The 26,049-nt window shown below is 37.4% G+C and overlaps 1 protein-coding gene and 1 long non-coding RNA gene across 3 annotated transcripts in view; one reads left to right on the top strand and one right to left on the bottom strand.

Annotated features, from left to right (window-relative positions):
• Positions 1–4,480: 4,480 nt before the first annotated feature.
• LOC105718735 (uncharacterized) overlaps positions 4,481–26,049 on the bottom strand; it is a 164,599-nt gene continuing 143,030 nt past the window's right edge. For both annotated transcript variants that reach the window (XR_001107811.2, XR_001107810.2), the window contains exons 3-6: positions 18,261–18,342; positions 8,543–8,624; positions 7,189–7,334; positions 4,481–5,433 (exon numbers count right to left, since the gene is read on the bottom strand). This is a non-coding gene — a long non-coding RNA (uncharacterized LOC105718735). The remainder of the gene's footprint in view (positions 5,434–7,188; positions 7,335–8,542; positions 8,625–18,260; positions 18,343–26,049) is intronic.
• Positions 5,221–25,345, top strand: CD274 (CD274 molecule). The gene is made up of 7 exons (XM_012454541.3): positions 5,221–5,275; positions 10,694–10,759; positions 11,672–12,013; positions 17,597–17,884; positions 20,224–20,331; positions 21,498–21,557; positions 22,648–25,345. Exons 2-7 carry the CDS (start codon positions 10,708–10,710, stop codon positions 22,668–22,670), a joined length of 873 nt encoding a protein of 290 aa, XP_012309964.1. The 5' UTR covers positions 5,221–5,275; positions 10,694–10,707; the 3' UTR covers positions 22,671–25,345.

Genomic DNA, 26,049 nt, shown 5'->3' with positions numbered 1-26,049 from the left:
AACCAAGCAAATGAGGGTTATTGCTATTGCCATAACTATTGGAGTATGTGAAATACAGGGTAAAGGATACCCAGTGATTTTGCTTGAGACCAAGTTTTCTACACCAGAAGTAAAATAAGCTCACCTTTTCCAATCCAAACTTAAGTTAGCCTTTACTGGGTTTGGAGAGACTCCTCATCTCTAGCCCCTGGAACCCTGCCTTGGGAGAGTTGGTCTTCATGGGGTAGAAGTATGTCTACATTGTTCGACTCCCCAGGAATGTCATTATTCGATCTCACTCCAAAAATGCTACTGCATCCCTCTTTTGCTTTTTCAGCTCTGATTAGCACAAAATCAGCAAGAACTTCTGGGTTGGAGGCCTTTACTTGGGGTTGTGAAATGTTTATAACTCTAGTCTATAATTCACACATTTCTATTTGGCTTGTTCATACACAGGCATGAATTAAACCTATGCTTTTCCATTTATCTCCACCCCGTCATATTCTGTAAGGAAGTAAAACAGTTCATCTCCAGAGTTCACACACTTACCTAAGTGCTGATGCCTCACCTGATGGCATTTCTCAGCCTCTGAAGCTTTCCTTCTTTGTACTTGTTAAAACAGTGCTCTAACCACAACCCAGAGCCCTTTGCACTTGTCCCTGACACATCCCTTCTTGTGAATTTCTCCAAAGTAACTGGAGCCTGGTTAATAGCAAGCCTCAAGAGCATGGCTTTGAAACACTGCCAACAGAGTGCCACCAACTTCTCCATTTCCAGAAAAGACTGTAATTTCTTCTTTAGAAATCATGACTGTCTTGATTGGTTTAGACTAATTTCCAGTAGTTCATTTTCCAAGGAAGTTTCTGTTTCGTTTTCAGACTTCCTTAATTTAGAGAATGCACATAATATGAAACTGGCTGTAGTATCCTACTCTGGAAAAGCATATTAAATACATACATATATATTTATTGTATATAAATATATACAAGTATATGTGTAATGCATATAAATATATACAAATGTGTGTGTATATCCCTTAATTTCCTTTTATCCCTTACTACTAATATCCCTCAATAAGTACTATTGGTTCTACTTTCAAATTATATTTTGAACGTGGTCTACAGAAACAGCTCCTACAGACTTTCCTGCCTCCATGAATGCAAGGCCGCTCTACATTCCATTCTTCATACCATAGCTAGAGTTGTATTTTTAGAACATTCATCAGACAACTACCCTGCTTTAAACCATCTGGTGGCTTTTCATTGCAAGTAGAATCCAACCTCTCCCCTTAGTCCTCAAGGCTCTTGATGATATTATTTGATCCACCATACCTCTCCCTTACTCTATCCTCTAGCCACAATTATCTTCTTTCCATCCTTGGAACTTGCCAAGCTTGTTCCACCCTTATAGTCTTTGCTCGTGTTTCTTCCCCCGGCCAAATACGCTCTTTTGGCAGATCTTTCTGTGGTTATCTTCATGGATTCATTTCTCAGATATCACCTATGCATTTAGTTATGCATTCCATGACCACCATAACTAAAGAAACCTCACACCTGTGCACTTCACCATATTACCCTGACTTGTTTTCTTTTTTCTCTTACAGGAATTTTCAGTATCTGAAATTGTTATTTATTAGTTTCTGCTTGGAACACATCTCTCTCAGAACAGAACGGTTTTCCTGTCCTTTCAAGGAAATAGTGGGGAAAAGAAAAAAACTATTTCTCATTCTTTTATGATGAGCCTACAAAAATAAATAAGTTAATTAAATTCTTTAGTCAGTTCACCTAGGTATGATTACCAAAGGAAATGAGTCACAAGGTGACTATTTCATTTGTGTGACACTCACTTATGTTATTAGTTCTAGAGTATTAAGTCAATGAAATAATTTCCAGGATCCCCTGAGGAGTATCTCTCAATTGTAAACTTTATTTTTAGTGGCATTCTGGTGACTTATTGAGATTCCCCGGAATTAAAATATTTACCACAGAGTGTTCCCAAACTCCCACAGCATTTATCCAGGCCTTAACTATTTATGTCTGGGTTTGTGAACTCACTGTGGATAAGGGGAATTGTTGGAGGCCTCATCTTTGTTTTAAAGTATCTGTGGCATGGGATCTACCCTTTGAAGGCAAGAGCTCTTCACCTGCCCAGCTCTTTTCCAGCTCAGGATAGGAAGGAAAGAGATGCAGGGTGAGGGAGGGAGGAATCTGATTGTGGGTGTCAGATGAGGACAGTTGCTACTCTCCGGTGACCCACATTTTAATTACCCCTGTCATTTAAACCATTGTTTTGTGTAACCAGAACAAAGTTTTCTATTCCATGAAGTCTGTTTGACGTGAGACACATATAGGATGTGAGTCTATGACAAAGGTAGGGGCAACAAAGATGAGGGGCTGGATGGGAATGGAGGAAGAGAAATAATAAGCATTGCATAGGGCAGTGGTTTACAACCCTACACGATCAAAAATAGAACCTGGAGACAAATCTGGATATTGTCTTTATACATAATAAAATGCATTTAAAACTATTCAGTGCAAACAAAGCAGTTTGTCAGTGTCTTAGTTTTGAGTCTCTTTAGTATATGCTGCTTTTGAAGATCAAGAACATTTACTGGAAATTGCTCCTTCACCAGGAATTTGCTCATATCACTGCAGGTCCATTGTAAGACCTTGAAATCAGTCCTCCTGAGATCAGCACAAATAAGGATCATCTCTTTACTTAGAAGCAAAAGCAGCAAGTGGGGCAGACAGAGGAAGAAGGAAGGATGGTATTGATAAATCAGCCAAATTAGATGGAAGAAAGGAAGTTACAGCTGTACTTGCAAAAACTCTTCCCTCATTTTTTCCCTTAAATGTTAAATCACTAGTTTTCAAAACTTCAATATGAACATGACTCACCTGAGGACAATGTTAAAATGTTGATCCCCAAGACCCTGCCCCCAGGTTTGTATTCCAGGCAGAACCCTGGAATCTGTATTTTAAATATAAACCCCAAATCAAGTGTAATGCAAGTAACCCTCAGAGACACTCTGAGAAACAGCATATTGGCAATGATGAATTTATATCTCTAAAAATGAATAGAGTAGCTCTTGTATGAATGGGAAGTGGTGATATTCAAGATGACCAAAGTATCTAGCTCTTCAGCCCTGGCTCCTCACTGCTCTTCTCCTAGCTCAGCACTTCTCCATCCATTTTGTCCAAATAAAAAAACTCACAGTTTCAGGACTTCTCCCCCCACTCATTAACCATTTGTTTTGCTTTACATATTTTTTTGAGGTGATAAGATTTCTCTTTTTCTAAACACATCCTGTTTTTCAATCTCTGGATGGTTGATCAATTGTATGGGAAAATGAATGGTTGAAGGGTAGAAACAGGTGGGAAAGATGAATAAAACACAAATCCTCACATTAGTAATATGCAAATCACTGAGTAGCAAACTGAGTAAATACTCTCAATTCCCATCAACAACTTTAGAGAAAGGCAAATTCCGTTTGCCTCACTGTTGATCATTTAGGTAGACCCTGAACACTGCTTTCATAAAACAAACAGAAACAAAACACCCATCCTCAGTTTTAAAAATTATCCATAGATCATCCAGGCCATCTAGGAGGATATGATTTTATCTGGCTACTCAGTAAATTATTTGCCCAAGTTAACCCAGCTAGTTAGTGGTAGATGGCTCTAAAGCCAGTTTTTTTTCAGACCTCAAGAATCATGAAGAACTAGCAGATCACGAAGTTTATGCCCTGGGTCTTGACCATTTTTAGAAAAATAAAACACTAAATAAAAATAACTAGAGGGTATTGCAGACAGCAGGTCTAAGTATTTTTTCATGAAACTTGTTTGTACATGTGTGTGTAATATATAGACTATACATAAGCAGTATCTGTAAACTGGATTGCCACATAATGTCTACACTTTATCATAGTCACCAAAATTGGGAAAACTGCTCTATTCTACTATGTGACCTCAAAAGAGATTTGAAAGAAGGAGCATCTGAACTGGGTACAAACTCTATTGCAAAGAGAACTCCACACTTCTGCCAAACCAAAGCAGTGTCATCCCCAATATTTCGGATAAAAATAAAAATCTGTGATATGATCAGAATCTGAAAATTCTTATTTGGGAAGCAAATGTTATAACCAATGCAAGGGCCATTTCAATACTCATTCATTATGTAGTATTTTGAACTGCAGTTGAAATAAATAAGCAGGAAAGGCAAACAATGAAGAATTCAATTTCTCAATCTAGAAAAAGAGAAAAAGAAAGAAAAGGGAGCATACATGCACAGTGGCTCAAGCCGTAATCCCAGCACTTTGGTGGATCACTTGAGGTCAGGAGTTTCAGAAAAGGGAGCACCTAGAAGTTCAGTAGGGGATAATACTTAAGTAAATCATGACACCATCTTCTGTGTGAACCACGTGGTTTCAGCTTGCCTATTCACTAACGCAAAGCTTTCAGAAGAGTTTTCTTAACCGTAACCTAGAATAGGCTTCCCCAGCCTGAATCCCTAGTGTGGTAGAATAGCAGGGACGCTAAGCATTCTTAAAAGATGTAGCTCGGGATGGGAAGTTCTTTTAATGACAAAGCAAATGAAGTTTCATTATGTCGAGGAACTTTGAGGAAGTCACAGAATCCACGATTTAAAAATATATTTCCTATTATACACCCATACACACGCACACCTACTTTCTAGAATAAAAACCAAAGCCATATGGGTCTGCTATTTCTATATGTTGTAGAGTTATATCAAGTTATGTCAAGGTGTTCAGTCACTTTGAAGAGGCTTTTATCAGAAAGGGGGAAAATCTGAAGGCGGAATTTAAGCTGTTACCCCTCTGAAGGTAAAATCAAAGTGTTTCAGATGTTGGCTTGTTGTAAATTTCTGTTTATATTAATAACAAGCTAAATGTGGATTAGCTTTAATCATCCAAGCTCTTCTTGGTTGAAAGCCTCATTTACAAGAAAACTAGACTGACAGGTTTCACTTTCTGTTTCATTTCTATATACATAGCTTTATTCCTAGGACACATACCCAAACTAAAACAACTCTGGATACAACGTTGGACACAACGCTAGCTGCCCAAACTGAAAGTTTCCACCTAAGGTCGGGAAAGTCCAGTCCTCCGCAAACGCATACTAGATTTGCTGCCTTGGGCAGAGGTGGGCGGGACGCTGCCTCCGGGCCAGGCGCGATGATGAGCAGCTGACAAGCCCCGTGCAGCCCAGTCCCGTGCAGCCCAGTCCCGCGCAGCTTCCCGAGGCTCCGCACCAGCCGCGCTTTTCTTCGCCCGCAGGTAGGGAGCGTTGTTCCTCCGCGGGTGCCCACAGCCCAGCATCTCTGGCTGGCTCGCTGGGCACTTTAGGACTGAGGGTCTCTACGCCCTTTCTTTGGGATGGAGAGAGGAAGAGGGAAAGGGAACGCGATGGTCTGGGAGGCAGTAGAGCCAATTACCTGTGGGGTTAATAAGAACAGGCAATGTATCTGGCCTCCTCCAGGCGCGATTCAGTTTTGCTCTAAAAATAATTTGTACCTCTAAAAATAAGTAAGGTAGGTAGTATAGGGTAGGTAGTCATTCTTATGCGACTGTGTGTTCAGAATATGGCTCTGATGCTAAGCTGGAGGTCTGGACACAGGTCCTAGTCCACCCTCAGCTGCTTGCTAGTAATATGACTTGTGGAAATCACCCCAGCTGCAGCATCTCCTAAGGTCCCTTCCCGTGCTAAGCAGGTCCAGGACCCCTGAACGCAAGTTCTTTGCTCTGTCCATTCTGAGAACTCAAAGGAGTCCTAAAAGAGCAGTGGAGGAGCCTAAGAATAAAAATAATATAATAAAACTTGTCTTAGACACATTGACCTTGGCCTGTGTCAAAGTTCAGGCTGGATTTGTCTTATAACCCAAGGAGTAAAAGTACCATTGTTCTACCTCGTTTTTTTAATACTTGAAACTGTGGATGCGTTTCTATGAATTAAATAATCTTCTAAAAATGTGTTTATTGCTGCATTCGATGAAGTTGGGTAACTCAATGACATTAATTCCTCACTGTTGGACACAAAGGTTATTTACAATGGTTCTGTCTTAGCCATTCACTGAACATCATTGCATGTATATCTCTGGAACATTGCTGATTATTTCCTTCAAGTAAACTTAGAAGTGTAACTACTTAGTCAAAGATTGAATATTTTAAAGGCCTTTTGGTGAAAACTGAAAATGCTTTCAAGAAAGGATGTATCAGTTGACAATGATAGTTGTCAACAGTATTTAAGAAGAACTATGATACTCTGAAGAAAAACTTAGCCTTTCTCAGTAGAAGCAGGCAGGCAGAGGCTACATGTCAGCAGTTAGTGTGTGGTCTTCAAGGAAGTCACAGAAATACTGTGGGGAATTGAAACCCCATGTGGAAAATGTACAAGAGTGTCTCAGTGTGACTGAGAAAGAGGTTGGGCATGGGGTTTAATAGATTTTAATAAAGTTTGATCACTTAGTAGAGCCTTAAAAAAATCAACTCTCTTAATCTTTGATCCTACTTTAAAAAAATTTTTTTTTTCTTTGTAGAGATGGGGCTATTGTTTTGTTGCTCAGGCTTGTCTTGAACTCATAGCCTCAGGCGATCCTCCCGCCTCAGGCTCCAGAAGTGCTGGGATTACAGGTGTGAGTCACCATGTAGGCCACTTGCTCTTACTTTTGAGAAAGAAGACTTAACTTTTTTTTTTTTTTGAGACCAAGCCTCACTCTGTCACCCAGGCTGGAGTGCAGTGGTGTGATCTTGGCTCACTGCAACCTTTGCCTCCTGGGTTCAAGCAATTCTCTTGCCTCAGCCTCCTGAGTAACTGGAACTACAGGCACCCGCCACTACGCTGGGCTAATTTTTGTATTTTTAGTAGAGCAGGGTTTCACCATATTGGCCAGGCTGGTCTCAAGCTCCTGACCTTGTGATCCGCCTGCCTTGGCCTCCCAAAGTGCTGGCATTGCAGATGTGAGCCACTGCACCCAGCCACTTAACTTTTTCTCTATCTCTTCCTCCTACCCATCCTACCCATGGAAGATGAGAAGTAGTATCAGTTCCAGAGTATTATACTGGGCTTCCCCCAGGGACAAACCCACTTCCCCAACCTGAATGAGCCATCACTTCTTCCCCAGTTTACATTTCATTGCTCTCTGAATGTCTCCATTCGGATACGGGAATTCACCCATGGTCATAATTCTTACCTGAAGAAGGAGATGTCAGTCTTCTTCTCTTAGACCAACTGCCCTGATGTGAGGTTTAGAGGTTAAAGACCATGTGTATTTACATGATCTTTGTATTCTGCCTTTTCGTCCCTCACTAATGACAGCTGCACTCCAAGGAAATGGAGCTGTGGAGAGGGTTTGATGAGAAATTAGGTAAATATCGGATCTAATCAATCACTTTCCAGGAAACCTTTATTACTCCTAAAAATTTTAACTAAATTCATTAAAGGATAAGAACTCCACCAGAGTAGACCACAAACATTGGCAAAATTAGTTGTAATCCATGACAAGATTTAATGTCCCTTTGTTTTATTCACATATAGTTATAATGCTTTGCTTGAGATTAGGGGTATCTTAAGTTTTCTTCTGCCTAGTAAGTGTATTTGTGTTTATAATACAATAATTATAAAATATCACATTAATATTTTATAACTGTACAATTAACTCTGGCCCAAGGAAAAGATAGTCCGATAGATGCTGCAGCCCCATTTTAGCAAACTTCGTGACCTCACAGACCTGATGCCATCACTATTCCCCATCTGCAGGATAGATGGAAAGGAGAAAAATAAGAAATATGTACATAACCCTGGCAAGAGGATGATGACTCATCTTATTTTACTTACCTTTTTTTCTTTTAATATAAAGGGCTCATATAGGTTGATAAAAAATCAGTGACATAAACAGACCAAAAAATGGTCAGATCTTTCAAATTAGTAAAAAAAAATTTTTTTAAAAACAATACCCAATTCTGGGTGAAAACAGAATGTAATGGTACCAATTATCAACATATGTCAAGAACCAGAAAAATGCTCTTTTTCTTTGATCAGCAATACTATTTGGGGAAATCTATCCTCAGGGCCTAGCCTGGGGCCTGGCACACAGTAGGCACTCAACAAATATTTGCTGAACACACAAATACGATATTTTAAAAACTGGCAACAATCTGATACCTAACAATAGAGGAATTAAATATTATGGAATATGGAACTGTTAAATAAGATGCTTATGAATATCATGCAGTAAAATGGACAATATTTATATCATAAGCTTAAATGTAACAAATGGGTATTAAATGTATGATAAGGTTACAATTACTTTTTAAAAGATTGCAGGGAAAAAGACTGAAAGATATATACTGAAATGCTCACAATGGTGACAAGGTTTCCTAGCCTTGGCACTATTGATATTTTGGGCTATATGTATTTGCTGTAGGAGGCTGGCCTGTGCACTGTGGGATATTTGGTGGCACCCTTGGCCTCTACCCCTATATACTAATAGCAACCCTCCCTCAACCAGCCCAATTTTGACAACCAAAAATGTTTCCCGGCATTACCAGATGCTCCCTGGGTAAGAGTGATGTAACAGTAGGTGATTTTCCTCTTCTTTTCTCATTTTCTGTAATTTCATTATATTACCTTAATAATAAAGAAAAAAGACATAAAAATAAATGAATGTTATTCTACCTCAATATGGGTGTTTGGACTCCATTTTGGGGTTCTTTCCATTATGTCACTTGGTCTGCTAAACATTCTACAGTTTGGAGAGGTGAAATGATTCATGAAATTTTGTTCATATTTTTTTCCTGATACTAAAAGTAAAACATTCATTCACTTGAAAATTTGGACACGGAACACCAAAAAAAAATAAAAAATAAAAAATCCATAATCTCATCTCTCTTTTTTCTGTCTTTTCCTTCCCCTTTTCCTTTTAAAAACAGTAAGAGTGAACACCTACCTGTTCTCCCTCTAATTTAATTCCTAAGTATAATCACTGTCAATATCTTGGACATTTCCTGTGTCTAAACACACACACACACACTTTTTAAAACAAAAGTGGACATATATTGTTTTGCAACTTACTTCCTACATGTTTACAAAATCAGTACATTTACATATGCTGAATTTGGTCCTTAATGGTATTATATTTTGTGAATATGTAAAAATTTATTTAACCACTTAGGCAATCTAGAATATTCTCAGTTTGCTGTTATGAGTAATGCTCTTCCTTTACATATACTGTTATATACATGTGTGTGTGTTTTTGTTTTAGTAGGATAGATTTCTAGGAGAGGGTGAATGTCATATGATATATGCATTTAAAATTGTAATAGGAAGTGTCAGAGTGCCCCGTAAAAAAGGTAAACAACTTTACATTCCTCCCATTAGTGGGTGAGAAAGCCTATTTGCTCGTATCTTCACAGACACTAAATATTAGAAAGATTTATAATTGTGGTCAAGCTAATAAGTGAAAATTTGGACACAGAACACCAAAAAAATGTGAAATGGTATTTCATATAATAGATATTTTTATTGTGAGATTGAACAACTTTTCTATGTTTACATGTCACCTGTATTTCTTATTCTCTGAACTATGTTATGACCTTTCACTTATTTTCCTTATGGGTTATGTGTAGTTTGTATAGTTGTCTTCTTGATTTTTAGGAACTATTTATATATTAGGAACATTAATCTCCTCCTGTCTTATATGTATGTGGCATTAATTAGTTGATCATTTGTGCATTCATGTCTGTATACAAAGGTTGGAGAGGCACTAAGGGAAAACTTACCTTTTTCTTGTCAAAGTTTGTAAATATTTGTATAACACAAGAGAGAGAAAATACTAATAAATGCATAGATTGGCTGAAATCGAGTATAAATCTTTCACTCCCCTACTTCAATGTAAGCTCCAAAAGGAGAGTGACTTTTCTTTCCTGCTGACTTCTGTATTCCCCATGCCTAAAATAGTGCCTAACACAGAAGAGGTGCTCAATCAGTGTTTGCTGAATGAAAGAATTAGTATATTTACAGTAGGATGACAGAATGAAGAATAGAATCTAGTCAGATACCTCTGGAATAATGACTATGAGTCATTCATATCTTAGTATGAATTAGTCAAATCCAACTCTCTCTCCTTCCCACTGTTACTAGAAAAATCTGTTTATTGAGAGAATAGATTTATAATTAGAATAAGTGAGAGGGACAGAAGAGGAGATTTTGAAGGATGGCACCTGAAGGAGGACTAGCATGGCTGAGATAGTGAAGTGGAAGTCTAAAGTATTTAGCTGTAGGGGGAAAAAGCATTGACAAGATGGAGAAATAAAAGTCAGAGTCTTCTTGCTTTGAAATTTTGTACAGGGCAGGTTCTACTAGGTACGTTACAATGCAGAAAAAACATGAAATAGTTGAGAAGAGTTTGGTGCAATATTATCTTCTTGGCTTCTTTTGAGTGGGCAGGTTTTCTTCTATAATAAATTAGAAACTACTCATCTTGTAGTAACTTTTTTCACTTAACTTTATATGGCTGTGGGCTATAAAATGAAGGTATTGAACTTCTAATTCCCTGTTGGGTTTCCACAATTACAAGTCAATCATGAGTGGTTATTAGAAGACTATCTCAATTAGAACTACTAAGTCCCATACTGTCATATTTTTATGTGTTTAATTATTAAGTAAAGCAGACTTCTTTTTGTGTTTTCCGTCATTAGGTTATTACAGAAAGATGAGGATATTTGCTGTTTTTATATTCATGACCTACTGGCATTTGCTGAATGGTAAGACACCAAATGCTTCCATTAGGTTCTATATTTTAAATATTTTAACCATGAGTTTAAAACTAAAATGATAATTTAATATGCATGCAACTTTCTTATAGAGAGAACATTCTATTCTTTCTGCTACTTTACACAATGACAAAGTATTTCTTGACACAGGTGACTTTGTCATTGTGTAAAGATATAGAGAATATAGACAAATCAAAAGACACAAAATAATCCATTATCCATTTCCTAGGGATAACTACTGGAAATATCTGGGAAAACTGCCTGTATGTATGCTTTTATTTGTTTGTTTTCAACAAAGCCAGGATCTTTCAATCTTGGTTGCTCTGTGACATGCCTTTCCTGATGAGGATACTCTAAGGAAGAATTTTAGGATGCATAGAAAATGTCAGTGTAACATAGTAATGGCATCACTCTGTGGTCTTCCCTAAACTCCATACCAAGGTACTTCTTGCCAGAAAACTGATCAAAAGTTTAGGGAAGTAAAAAGAGATGACTGTTAGAATCTACCATTCCCTGTATGTAGGAAGCAAATAGGTGTCCAGTCAAAGGACATTCTGGGGATGTCTATATGAAAACAAGTCTCCCTGGTTGTAAGTACTCCATCTCCATATATTTCTACAGTAACCTATGTTTATAAATTGTGGGGGCAACTTGTTTAGCTAATTTGATTATTCTGTTATTGGGACACTATGTCTTGGCATGAGATAGAGTGTCCCAAAACATATTTCAAGTCCACTGGATAAACTATGTATTTTAGGGAAGCAAGTTCTTAAATATAGGTATAACATAACTTACCATCACTATAACATCACTATAACAAAGTGATTTTTAAACACTGTGCGAATTTTGTAAATGTTTTGAGGAATTTTCCCTTTTCTGAAGATTGTTCTTCTTTCTTTTTAGCATTTACTGTCACGGTTCCCAAGGACCTATATGTGGTAGAGTATGGCAGCAATATGACACTTGAATGCAAATTCCCAGTAGAAAAACAATTAGAACTGACTTCACTAATTGTCTATTGGGAAATGGAGGATAAGAATATTATTCAATTTGTGCATGGAGAGGAAGACCTGAAGGTTCAGCATAGTAGCTACAGACAGAGGGCCCAGTTGTTGAAGAACCAGCTCTCCCTGGGAATTGCTGCGCTTCAGATCACAGATGTGAAACTGCAGGATGCAGGAGTTTACCGCTGCATGATCAGCTATGGTGGTGCTGACTACAAGCGGATTACTGTGAAAGTCAATGGTAAGAATTATTACAGATGAGAGGCCTGATCTTTATTGAAAACATATTCCAAGTGTTGAAGACTTTTCATTCTTGTAAGTCCATACTTACTCTTCAAACAGAACAGCATAGTCTGTTCATTCATTCATTCAATTCATGAATTCATTCACATAATTGTCCAATTAGCATTTCTTGAGCACCTATTTGATAGTCACTGCAAATCCAGAGACAAATAACACAGAGCCACGTTCTACAGTATGTACAATTTTCCAAAAATAATTCCTAGCCTTTACTTTTTTATTATTATAAATGTAATACATATACTTGCATATAATTCAGATACTATGGAAGAGATAAAATGAATTGCAAAAGTGTCCTTCCTCCCTTCACCACTGTCTCCCATGGCATGCAAAGAGAGTAACCACTATTTGTGTGTCCTTACAGAAATTTTTTTATTCAACTACTATTTTTGTATTTTATTAGGTCTGTCAAATTTCCTTTTTTTGAGCCTCTCTATATCAAATGCAAATAAATATATTAAGAACAAACCCCATTGTAAGGTTCACACTAAAAAAAGACTTGAAGTCACTCTGAAGGCAAAAAATAATCATATTAAGTGTAAAAGAACCTATTCTTCCAGTACAGTATAAAACTATATTCACTGGGCCTACATTCATCTTGAAAATCTATACTGATGTTGTCTTGGAGAATTGAGGAGGAACTAGTGTCAGTTCCTTGGTATTGACTCACGGTTATGTCATCAGGTCACTTGAGTTCAAAGTTTTGAGTTGGCACTAGCTAAGTAAAGGAAAACACCTCTGCTTTCATTGTTGAGTTCCATAGAATTGAGAGCTGGCTGAAAGGATCCCAGGCGGGAGCAGCTAATCCAAACTCCCACAAAGAACAAAAATCCCCCAGAAGATCTTCTATTCATATATTTCCTGCAATGGTGTCCCTGTCATATCCCACAATGGCATCCCTGCCATTTGGACTCCCCTACATATCCTGTTGAAACTACTCCCTAATAATAAGCTGAAATCTGCCCTCTCTAGTTGTAGGTTTGGGATTATTTTGTTTACATGATGACCTTTTAATATTTAACTAGAATTAAAATCATCTTCCCTTGATCTTTCTACCTCTGGGCTAACTACCCTCAATCTGAGGGCTAACAAAACAAGTAGAAAAGGTTACATTTGTCACTGATCACTGAGCAATGATTAATCAGTGATCACTGATAACTATAAACTCAAAAACAAAATCATGTAGGGATTAAGAGAAATGTATCCGTTTTATGATATATTTCTGGTCTCTGATTCTGGCTCAAGTAATGCTACTATTGCCAAGAAGATTTCACTTGTAAAGTAGATTTAATTTTCATTATATTTTACCATATGCTTCTCCATTCATGACATCTCTTGAGATGTTGTGGCTTATATTTTCTATTTTTCTCCAGTCCATCAGCAAATATCAGGCATCTACTGTGTTCCAAGATATTAAAGAAATCATCACAACTTAGCCTCATCAACAGCCAGCATTGCTAGATCTGGGATGGAGAGGAAAAGTATAAGCCTGGCAGTCAGGAAGAAGGCAGCATAAAGTTTAGGTACTTCCAAAGAAGGTCTCTCATCAGCCTGTAGGGAGTATATAGGGAGGGGACAGCTGTCCTTGTAGTAGGGAAGGGTTTTTTTCAGGTCATCTGGGCTCCATAATATCCCTGTGTATCTGCAGTTTCCTTTGCTATGGATCAACACAATAGGAAATCTTCTGGCACTGATGGTTTTTCTAAGGGGAAGTTCTTCATGGAGCAAAGCAAATGACCACCCAGGTTTGAGGACCTGATTTGTTTGAGGATTCCATTTTGTATTATAAATTACTTAATTTGCATTCTAGTCCCAATCCATCTTGTTATTTGCATACAGTGGTTATGGGGTTGAATTGAGCCATACCAAAAGTCTGAACCTTCTGCACTTAGACAAGCCAGCCACCAAGCTTCACTTGTACTCAGTAGGCAGTGTCTCCAATGGAAATGAGGTAGCTTGCTTGCAGGAGCTTTCCAACTCAGGGAAGTAGAACTCCTGAGTCACCTCCAAATGCAAATGATTTCACAGTAATACTGTTGAGCTTTGCTTCCCATCACAGTAAATGTGTGGTCACAGCTTCTCCACAGGAGTTTACTCATCATGGGATTTTAAAGGTGAAATATTTTGAAACTGAAATTTGAAAGAATTTAGTTTCGGATTAACTCAATTATCATTATCACTTTGGGGTTACTGTACCTTTCCATGTTTGTGAGTTTAAATGCCAGACTTTCAGGCCTCTAACTTTCAATGAAAAGTATTTTTCGTTAATCGCTGAACCTAATAACGGGGAAAATGAAATGTTCATCAGACTTTCAGGACCTTCAATGAGATTAGGCAGCTGAAAGATCAAAGTGTTGCATATTTATCCCGCTAAAGCTATTTAGATCATATGGACCAAATATCAACCACTGTCATTCCCCACCAACCCCTTCTCTCCCTCAAATTCCCAGTTCTGTTTAAGTGTTCTCTGTAGCATTTATGTCTATCTAGTATATTGTGTAGCGTATCATATCATACTTTTCTATTATTTTGTTTATTGTCTCTCTCCTCCTCCTCCTAGAACATAAACTCCACAAGCACAGAGATTTGGGTCTGTTTTACAATATTGTTGTATCCCCAGGGCTTGGTGTATAGCAGAGTAGTAGTGCAACAAGAGCATACAAAAAATATTTGTTGAGTCAATGAATGAATGATTTCCTCAAATAGGATTGGTCTAAAATTTTGGAAACATGAACAGATTTGGATATGTAAAAATTTATTTCCAAGACTGTTCATCAGGAACTGTTAGCACCTTCTAAAGGGTACACTGAAGCAGCAATAATAAAAAGAGGAGGAGGAGCAGTTCTGCTAGTGGCATTGACTACTACTACTACAATTAGCACTTCCTTATTCTGTGTGTTAGACCCCGTACAACACTCTGCCTAAATTAGTTCATTTCTTCCTGAAAATGACTCTATGGGGTAGGTGCTTCATCATGTAAGATGAGTATTTTTCACATTTTACTGTCTCTGAAATCTGAGTGTGTCTTTTAGTGATGGAGTCTTTGATTCCATGATAAGTGGTATTATCTCCATTTTAAGGATGAGGAAACTGAGGTCCAAAGAAATTAAGTAATTTGCCCAAATTCATGCAGATAGTAAATGATAAAGCTAGTTCTAAATCGAAGCAGATTGGCTGTGAAGTCTGAAACCTTAATAACCACGTTTTATTGCCTGTATTTGTACCTCTGGTGTGTGTGTCAAGTTACATATTGGCTTCAAAACTATCAAGACCTTTTCTTGGTTTTGATTGTCCAACATTAATATAGTATACTCTATGGTAAATATATAGAGAGAGTATAGTATACTCTGGTTAAAAATACTAGCATATAGTATACTCTAGTAGACTCTATGATAAAAGTATGTATAATATAGTGTTCTATAGTGTTTAAAATATATACTATATAGTGTTCTAGATCTAGTAAACCAGGGGTCTGCAAAAAATTTTGATTACTCACCTCATCTGTAAAACATTTTAAACTTGTGTGTGTGTATGTGCATGCACATTTGTGTGCAGTTATAAAAAATTTACTTTTTATTAACATATAGGTTGTTACTATAAGAAATTGCCATTTTTAAAGAGTAAAAGAGGTTGAATATTACCATTTTCATCTGGTTCAACATAATAGACATTTATACAAAAACACACATTTTAAGAGGATAAAATAAAAATTTAATAAACAACATTTTAATTCTTAGTAATTGTGATACTTCACTATTATTAGTTAATACGTCAAGGCATAATATACCTAGGTGAAATATATCATTAACAAAGGTGGATGGTGTCAATAATCTTGAGATTTTTTTTTTAATAATACTGTGAGGTCTAATTATGTACTTATTGTCTATAACCTCATATAGTGGCTGATAAAAAGTGTTACTTCTGCTGTTTCCTCTTGGGTTGTGCTTGAATCATTAGTATTATCTTCAATTCTCTGTTTCTTTGTAGGAAACTTTTTAATTAGTTGTTTAATTTCTCAAGATGGTTAGTTTAGTCAAAATTAGGTAAGAGAATTTGAAAATCCATAACTACCCCAAAGCAACCCACTCATAAGAACTGTTATTTTTCTGTTTTGAAATCGTAATTATACTGATTTCCAGTGTTTCCACTGGTAGTGGTTTCACTGATTTAGGAGTACTAAGACATCACTCATTATTTATTTCAGTTTTGTTTGATCCTAACTGTTTTGTATTAACTCTCTGTGAAGAAATTACATCACAAATCTATTGTTGTCCTTGGTAAAGGATTGGAGAGTTAAGGCTCTAGATCATTAGTGGTTATACTATACTATTAGGAGTAAAACAAAGATTCTACCAATGAAATAAGAACATGTTAAAGTACTTGTAATGAATAAACATGAGTAAAACCCTTATGCTATATAGATGCACTAAACAGTGTACTAGAATTGTCAGCAAACTGGGTATCTTAATCCTAGAAGGGTCCCAAACCAGTGATCTAAAATTGAATCAAACTTTCTTCCTTGAGCATAACAATTATTTAAATGATTTATTAAAATAGCCAGCATTTAAAAGCTTAAAAAATAAGTATCACAATGTGATATCCTTGATAGGATCCCAGAACAGAAAAAGGATATTATGGAAAAACTGGAGGAATGGAACAAATTATGAAGTTTATTAATAATGTACTAATGTCCTTAGTTATGATTACTGTACCATGGTAATGTAATAGAGAAATGTAATAGAGAAAACTGAGTAAAGAGTATACAGTAACTCTATATTATCTTTGCAGTTTTTTTGTAAATTTAAAACTTCTAAAATAAATAAATTTGAACATTAAAAAGTATCACCAGAAACATGTATGACTGTTTACAGATAAAACAGTATGTATTTTCATATCTAATTTCTGATCATTGACTTCATATCAGAAAACTAAATGACACATTAAAGTCAGATTTTCTGTTTATTAAATAAAGTCTAAGAAAACAAAGTGTACCAGCTAGAGAGATTCATGTTTATAAAGACAGATTTACAACAACAAAAAGAAAATATCCAAGAATAAATTTAAGAAGAAATGGGGCCCTATGTAAAAAGTATAGCACTTTACTGAGAAACATATGGAGACCTGAATAAATCGAGAGATATATTTTATATTTGAATAGAAAGACTACTGGTTTGAAGATAATTCTCTTTATATTATTTTTTGTAGAAATTTAAGGGGTACAAGAGCAGTTTTGTCACATATTACATAGTGGTAAGTCTGGGGTCTTAGTGTAAATTAATCTTTACATTTAGTTTGAGCTCAATAAGTGTACCAACATGACTTTTACAGCAAGATAATCATTCCTAGAACCCCAAAGTTGGCCCAACTTTGAACTGAATTGAAGCAGAGCTACCAGGTGTTCCCCACTGCTGAGGCATCTGAACATTAAGCATATGCCTCTGAGAACTAATGTGGACAGCATCAAGCTATGTATCTAGTTCTGTTCTCAACAAAAGCCCTGACTTCTTTTTTGCTTATGACCTAGCCCCATACCACAAAATCAACCAAAGAATTTTGGTTGTGGATCCAGTCACCTCTGAATACGAGCTAACATGTCAGGCTGAGGGCTATCCCAAGGCTGAAGTCTTCTGGACAAGCAGTGACCATCGAGTCCTGAGTGGTAAGACCACCACCACCAATTCTGAGAGAGAGAAGAAGCTTTTCAATGTGACCAGCACACTGAGAATCAACACAACAGCTAATGAGATTTTCTACTGCACTTTTAGGAGATTAGATCCTGAGGAAAATCATACAGCTGAATTGGTCATCCCAGGTAATATTCTGAATGTGTCCATTAAAATATGTCTAACACTGTTCCCTAGCACCTAGCATGATGTCTGCTTATCGTGTTCATTCAGTAATTTTTGAATAAATGAATGAATGAATAACACTATATTTACAAATTGTATCCTCATTGCTCACCTCCATTCATCCAAATCATATTGTTACATAATAAACATTCAGCAGGTATTTGTTGGATGTGCCTTTTGTTCCATGCATTAGTACTCATTGGATACACATAGAATAAGACTCAGTTCACACTCTTCAAGAAACAGATAAAAAACAAATGAACAAACAAACAAAAAAAACAGGCGATCCAATACCATGTGGGAAACATTCTTTCATAGCTGGGAAACCTGGGGGAATACCTGAGAGGAATACTCAATTCAGGCCATGTTTCAGGAATCCAAATCCTAGGACATCCAAGCTGCATCCTTCTTTTCAGGGTTTCTGTGGAAGGAAATAAATGGAACATATTTTTCTATCTTATGCCAAACAGGAGGGACCCTTTCTCCCCTGTGCCTCTCCCAAGTAGTCTATGATATTTCAACACTAGCAGTCTGCTTAGTGCACAGGTCATGAGGCTGTGTCCTAGGAAAATTACTAGACTTCCGTGTGCTTCACCTTCCCCGCAGGATTATAACCTACTGAGCAAGGTTATTGTAGGGGTCAAATTAGCAAATGTGTGAAAATGATATGAAACCATTGCCTGCACAAATTCAACTATTTTTTTTTAATCTTGCTATTCTACAGAAGTAGGTAGGGTGAGAAACAGAGTCTGATGAGAGGCTCAGAATGTGAAAGAAAGTGAGGTAGGTGAGCATGATATTTAATATAAACACAAAGATATTCAGAGAAGAGTTTCTCACTGCCCCTTCCCCCCATAGACGTTGATAGGAAAATGCCATATACTTCAGCAAAAATAGCTGAAAAATTTGATAGAAATTCAATCAATAGGAAAAGATAATCCAGGATGGTCTTGTGAACAGACAGAGGGAAAAAAAGTTTAGAAAATGAAGGGGATGCTCTTACTAGGGTATGAGTCCTTAGTACTCAATTGACTTTCAGTAAAAACTAGATTAGCAGGTTCCTGCCATTTAAAAGCTGTTTTATGACAACTTATCTGTTGGTTGGCCTACAATAACTCACTTAACTGTGTGTAGTCTGTTTCCTCATCTGTAAATTGGGTATTTTTTTTAAAATACCTGGCATGCCTGACTCATAAGTTGTTCTGAAACTGAAATACATATAAACAGGCATTGTAAAGTGTAAGTTGTAGAAAAGGCTGGCTGTTGTTGTGTCTTTAAAGCTTCAACTGGGTAGTTAGAGGTGGATCAGGGGTCTCAGTGGAGAGTTGAGCCAGGCAGGAGCTGACTAAGGGTGAGAGGTGGGAGTTCATATCCTCTGAACATCTATGTGCCATGGGACCCCTTTTCCTCCGGCACGGGACCCCAGACAAGGAGCGTAGTAAGAGATACCAGTGCCTAGTTGTCCAGAGATGTTCAAACTGCAGAAAAAGATAAGACAATAAGCACTGGTCTCCAATCATGACCACAGATAGGAGGAGATGGGAGCTCCTTAGCAGTTCTGGTTGGCCTTCCATGTTCCACTCTGCCATGTACACTAGGCTACTAGCTTCCATATTAAAGGATGCAAGAGGGGCCAGGAGCCTGTAATCCCAGCACTTTGGGAAGCCAAGGTGGGCAGATCACTTGAGGTCAGGAGTTCATGACCGGGCTGGCCAACATGGTGAAACCCCGCCTCTACTAAAAATACAAAAATTAGCCAGATGTGGTAGTGTGCACCTGTAATCCCAGCTACTTGGGAGGCTGAGGCACAAGAATCACTTGAACCTGGGAGGCAGTGGTTGCAGTGAGCCAAGATTGCACCACTACTCCAGCCTGGGCAACAAAGCAAGATTCTGAAAAAGAAAAAAAAAAAAATACAAAAGAAAGTGAAATAATCAAGGCCACCATTTAATACTGAGTAGCTACTCCATGTAGTACTGTGCTAAGCACTTTATACATTTTAGCCTCACAATAAATGTATTAGCATTTGCATTTTTTACGCTGGTTAAGTCACTTGCCCAAGACCTCAAAATCGGTTAAGGGCAGCAGAATTTAGCCCCAGCTCAAAGCCTGGGCTTCTTTGACTTCTCCATGTTGTTCCCATTTTAACAGAGGTATCTTACCATTCCAGCCACTCAAACTTTGGCATTTAAGAAAATTAATCTAAAGCTAAACTAAACTTCAAGGATGACTATTCTCCTGACCCCTTCCCATCAAAATTTTATCTTTAGTCAGTTTCTTTTTGTTTTGTTTTGTTTTTCAGAACAACCTCTGGTACTTCCTCCAAATGAAAGGACTCACTTGGTAATTCTGGGAGCCATCTTGTTATTCCTTGGTGTAGCACTGACATTCATCTTCTATTTAAGAAAAGGTAGTATTTCCTTAATTGCAGTGGTCTCTCTGGGGATGAGGAGGGGGTGAGAATTGGATCAAGGCTGCAAGGAAACCTGACTTAACCTCTGCAAGGTGGTGCAAAGGCATTCCACTATTCAACAGCAATTATATTGAAACTGAGTAGGATCACTGGGTGAAGATGAAGTGTAAGGGGTGAGGGGTAGGAGGATGGGTGTGGATGGAGGTGGAAGAAGATGCAGTGTCATATAATTTTTTCTTTCAGGCAAATAAGCATAGAGTTACAGAAGAGAAAGGGCTAAAATGCCTGTCATTTTCAGTTACATTTTAGTTTTGCATTAGTTGCACCCAGCTGATTTCTGGGTACCCTAAGTAACAAAAATAGTTCCTCCATAGAGCTGTACTTTTTTTACTATAGAGTATTTTGCAAAATGTATGGTAGAGGGTGTTACATAATTTGCATGTATTCATTTCTCCATTTACCTGTGGGAACAATTAAAATCCAGGAAAATGAGTGTATTCAAATAATTTCCTCCCATTTAAGACATTTCAGAGTAAATAATTCCTCCAATACTTAGAAAAGTATAACAAGAGATCCAGTGACAGTATAGAGTTGTCTGATGTTAAATAGGGAAGTAGAATATGGAAGGGAATTCCAATAGTCACTGAAAAATTCCCCACAACGCCTTATGTGGGGGAAAGTAGTGTTAACTGAGAGAGTAGAGATGAGCTGTTTCCAAAAATTACTTTCTTAACAGGACTGAGATAGCAAGAATATAAGGATCAAGTTTCAATGCCAGTAAGATCCTGAGATGGAGTTGATTTATGCAAAGAAATAATTGTTGCCAGCTTGCATTTTGAATATTTCTCTGGAAAAAAAGATTAGTTGGTAGTAGAAATGGCTAGAAATCAATAGATAATAAAATACCTCAGAATTTGGTCCATCTCTGGGGAAAGATGAAAAATAAAAGTATATAATCCTCAAAAAGAAATCTAGAATCAAAAGCATGTGTCCTACACTGTTGAATTAATTAACCTCAGCAGTTGGGAGCTGTGGAATAAGGATGTCCACCAGACTTCCTAGGGATTACAAATGTTTCATAGAACTTGCAATGTAAACTTGGGTCACTGTATTGGATGTAGAGCTGTGCTATATGGAAATAAAAATTATTTCTTTTTTTCAAGGGAGAATGATGGATGTGAAAATAGGTGGCATTCGAGATACAAACTCAAAGAAGCAAAATGGTAAGAATATCAGAAGGGATTGGGAAGTAGAAGGCAAAGGAAACAAAAAGGTAAAGCAATAACAAGGAGAAATCCATCAGTCATAATCTCCTCTCCTTTTAAAGAATGCTGGCTCCCCTTTGCCTCTCAAGGAATACAAGAACTCCTCCCTCCATCTGAGGAGGTCTAGGGATGGCCTTCAAGAGTAGAGAGTGGGGAGCAGCTCTTTGGAGAGAGGAGAGGAGCAGGGAAGTGGGAGGAGTCAGCTTCTCTTTGCTAAGCTTCTGTTGCCCTGCACCCTAGCATCTTCCTGCAGCAGGGGACAAGATTGACTTAGGTGGATGGATAATTAATTGATTCTAAAATATTGTGTGTCAGTATTGTAATACTATGTTAACTGCACCATGCACGGTATCTCATTTAATCCCTCACCCCTTGCTATTAGCAAAGAGAGAGAGAGAGACTAGAATTATCCTCATTTTATAGTAGAGAAAACAGAGGGTCAAGAAGATTCCTGAGAACACACAGGTGAAGACAAAAATCAAGCTTGGGGGCCATTAGCCTAACCATATACCCTTACTTTTAACCCATCTGCTTCAATCCATTTTGCTACAAATGTCTACAATTATAAGCAGGGCAGAAAAGCCTCGCCCACTTTATTGAACTAAGAAGACAGTTATATTAAGGTTTCTAATTTTTTTAAATGTATTTAGAAAGCAAACTTAACAATAAGCCCAAGTTTAAAGCAGTCTAATTAACTTGGACAAGCTCAGGCAAGTTTCATTCTGTGGCCCATAGCATCATTTGTGTTGTAAAGCTAAGTGGCAAATGTTGTTTGGGTCATGCTGGGGGACCAGCCATCTCAATTTGCTCAGGACTGAGGGGTTTTTCAGGATATCAGATTTTCAGTTTTAAAACCAGAAAAGTCCCAAGCAAAACATTCGCCCTTTATCATGTAAGAATAATTGGGCACAAATACAACTTGCTTCTTTCTCTCATTTCAAATTTGTCATTTATCACAGCAGCAGCTATGAGTTATGTTTTTTATTCGATTGTTACTTTTTCCCAAGACCACTCCCTGTAAAATTAATATACTATTATCACTTTCCAGATACACAATTGGAGGAGACGTAATCCAGCATTGGAACTTCTGATCTTCAAGCAGGGATTCTCAGCCTGTGGTTTGGGAGTTCATCAGGGCTGAGCATGACCAGAGGAATGAGTGGGCCCGTAGGATGCAGGCAATATAGGACTTAAAAGGCCCAAGCACTGAAAATAGAACCTGGTGAAAGCAGAGGAGGAGAAAAAAGAAAGATGGAGTCGAACCGGGAGCCTGGAGGAAGACCTTGGTACTTTCAAATAACTGAGGGGCTCACTGATGCATGTGAAAGGGAGAAAGGATACTTCTGAACAAGGAGCCTCCAAGCAAATCATCCATTTTTCATCCTAAGAAAACAGGTTGAGAATCCCTACTTTGAGGGTCAGTTCCTGCAGAAGTGCCCTTTGCTTTCACTCAATGCCTCAATTTGTTTTCTGCATCACTGAGAGTCCCAGTGTTGAAACAGTATTTATGTATAAGTTTTTCTATTTATTTTGAGTCTGTGAGGTCTTCTTGTCATGTGAGTGAGATTGTGAATGATTTCTTTTGAAGATATATTGTAGTAGATGTTAAAATTTTGTCACCAAACTAAACTTGCTGCTTAATGACTTGCTCACATCCAGTAAAACATGGAGTATTTGTAAGGTGCTTGGTCTCTATAACTAGAAGTACACATTGGAAGCATAAAAATCAAACTGTTGGTTTGTATAGGATGTCACATTTATTTAACCCATTAATACTTTAGTTGACTTAATCTTATTCTCAGACCTCAAGTGTCTGTGCAGTATCTGTTCCATTTAAATATCAGCTTTACAACTATGTGGTACCCTACACACGTAATCTCATTTCATCCCTGTAACACCCTGTTCTGATAACCACTATTATTTTACCCATTTTTCAGCTAAGGAAGCAAACAGATTAAGTAACTTGCCCAAACCAGTAAACAGCAGACCACAAACTGCCACCCACTGTCCTTTTGGAATATAATTTACAGCTATATTTTACTTTAAGCAATTCATTTATTCAAAAACCATTTATTAAGTACCCTTGAAATATCAATCACATGCTGGGCATTGAATCTACAGATGTGAGCAAGACAAAGTAACTGTCCTCAAGGAGCTCATAGTATAATGAGGAGATTAATAAGAAAATGTATGATTATAACTTAGCCCAGTGTCATAGCATAAGGATAATGTGAGGAGAAAAGCCAAGCAGTGCTGCCAAGAGGAGGAAATAGGCCAGTGGGGTCTGGGACAGTTGGATATACTTAAACATCTTAATAATCAAAGCAATTTTAGTTTACAAGGAGAGGTCAGTACTTAAAATAACTCTGGAAAATAACACTGGAATTCCTTTTCTAGCATTATATTTATCCCTGATTTATTTGCCTTTGCCATACAAGCTAATGCTTGTTTATATAGTGTCTGGTATTGTTTAACAGTTCTTTCTTTTCTCTTTAAATGCTCTTAAATTTTAAATTCATACCCTTCCATGATTCAAAATTCAAAAGATCTCATGGGAGAGGGTTTGAAAATCTCCACTTCATCCTCCAAGCCATTCAAGTTTCCTTTCCAGAGCAACTGCTACTGCCTTTTACACATGTTTTCTTCTAAAGATGGTCTACATTTGGAAATGTATGTTAAAAACACATATTTTTTAAAATTTTTAAATGTGTAGTAACACATTATATGTCTGCTGTGCACTTTACTATTTTTATTTATTATAGTGTTTCCTATGTAGATGGAATGAATTTAAAGTCCCTAGGGGTCAGGACCCATGTCTTCTTTGTTTCTAAGTCATCTTTCCCATAGCCTTTTATTATCTTTCATATGATTTATTACCTGTTAAATATGTGCTACATATATATCTAGACAACCAGCATTTGTTAAGTATTTGCTCTAGGACTGAGTTTGGATTTGTTTATGTTTGCTCAAAAGGAGACCCATGGGCTCTCCAGGGTGCACTGAGTCAATCTAGTCCTAAAAAGCCATCTTATTATTAACTCTGTATGACAGAATCATATCTGGAACTTTTGTTTTCTGCTTTCTCTTGAGTATAAACTTCACTTTGATGCTGTACTTGCAAAATCACATTTTCCTTCTGGAAACTCCAGCAGTGTACCTTGACTGCTAGCTACCCTGTGCCAGAAAAGCCTCATTCATTGTGCTTGAACCCTTGAATGCCACCAGCTGTCATCACTACACAGGTCAACTAAGAGGATTTCTGGAGCTTTTGAGATTCAGATGCTCTGGAAGATCCCACTGTTTCCCTTCCCTCTTGCCCATATTCTGGCTTTGATGACAAGGAATATCTTGGCTTTGCCACAAGTCAAGGCTGAAGAAACAGAATCTTCAACAGAGCTCCTTTTGTTATCTGTTTGTACATGTGCATTTGTACAGTGATATGTGTGACAGTGTCCTTTGTGTGAATTACAGGCAGGAATTGTGGCTGAGCAAGACACACAATCTGCCCAGTCTATTCCTAAGTCCTAACTCCTTCTTGTGTTGGATTTGTAAGGCATATCCCTTTTGTCTCAGTTTCATTGTAAACGGCATAGGCAGAGATGATATCTAACTCTGCATTTGATTGTCACTTTTTGTACCTGCATTAATTTAATAAAATATTCTTATTTATTTTGTTACTTGGTACAACAGCATGTCCATTTTCTTGTTTTCTTTGTGTTTCATAAAATGCTCAGCTTAACATCCCAGTGGAGAAAGTTACTTGGAATATTTGCAGCCTTCCTCCTAGTTCTTTTTTCATTGCTTCTGTGTTTACACAGCATGCTTTTGAATAGTGCACGAAGAAAAAAGTATCAAAAGAATTTATTTTTTTAAAAAAATGATGTATTGAAAATTTTCTTTCTTTCTCATTAAGCAGCTTCCTTTAGGACTATATCAAGAAGAGTCAAAATCCTGTCATCTACATTGAAGATCTGAGGGAGAGAAGGTGGGAGAGAAGGAGTGGAACTCAAGAGAACGATAGGGAAACAAAGGGACTCACCTCTAAGAAAGTACTCTTCCCAGATCTGTAAATGGGTATGCAAGCCAGTGCATATGAAGCTGGCTGCATTACAATCTTCAAGTTTTGAAAACAAAACAAGAAACCTAGAACTATGCCAAGTTGAGGATTAAGGCCTAGCAATGCTTAGGACCACAGATCTGTGGTTTTAAAACAAGTATGACAAAATTTATCATTCAAGGAATTATAGACCTTTTAATGTTTCATCCGTAAGATTTTAGTCATGAAATTCCATTTCAAAATTCTTTATCACTTGTCTGAATCAGATACTCTTAAAGGATTATAATGGCTATTTCTAAGAATATGTGTTTGACTCTATATGTTTTTGTTTGTTTATTTGTTTTTGAGACAGAGTTTCACTCTTGTCGCCCAGGCTGGAGTGCAATGGCACCA

This window comes from Aotus nancymaae, unplaced genomic scaffold (genome assembly GCF_030222135.1).
Source record: "Aotus nancymaae isolate 86718 unplaced genomic scaffold, 86718_ANA_hifiasm-v0.15.2.pri h1tg000041l, whole genome shotgun sequence".
Lineage (NCBI taxonomy): Eukaryota > Metazoa > Chordata > Mammalia > Primates > Aotidae > Aotus > Aotus nancymaae.
The sequence above is the reverse complement of the archived record's forward strand: the minus strand, read 5'-3'. Positions and strand labels throughout refer to the sequence as shown.

Bases quoted from the DNA above. Each gene is read 5' to 3' on its own strand.
- CD274 (XM_012454541.3), top strand. From the start codon at position 10,708: ATGAGGATATTTGCTGTTTTTATATTCATGACCTACTGGCATTTGCTG. The intron at 10,760-11,671 runs GTAAGACACCAA...CTTTCTTTTTAG, and splicing joins CTACTGGCATTTGCTGAATG to CATTTACTGTCACGGTTCCC. The intron at 20,332-21,497 runs GTAGTATTTCCT...CTTTTTTTCAAG, and splicing joins CATCTTCTATTTAAGAAAAG to GGAGAATGATGGATGTGAAA.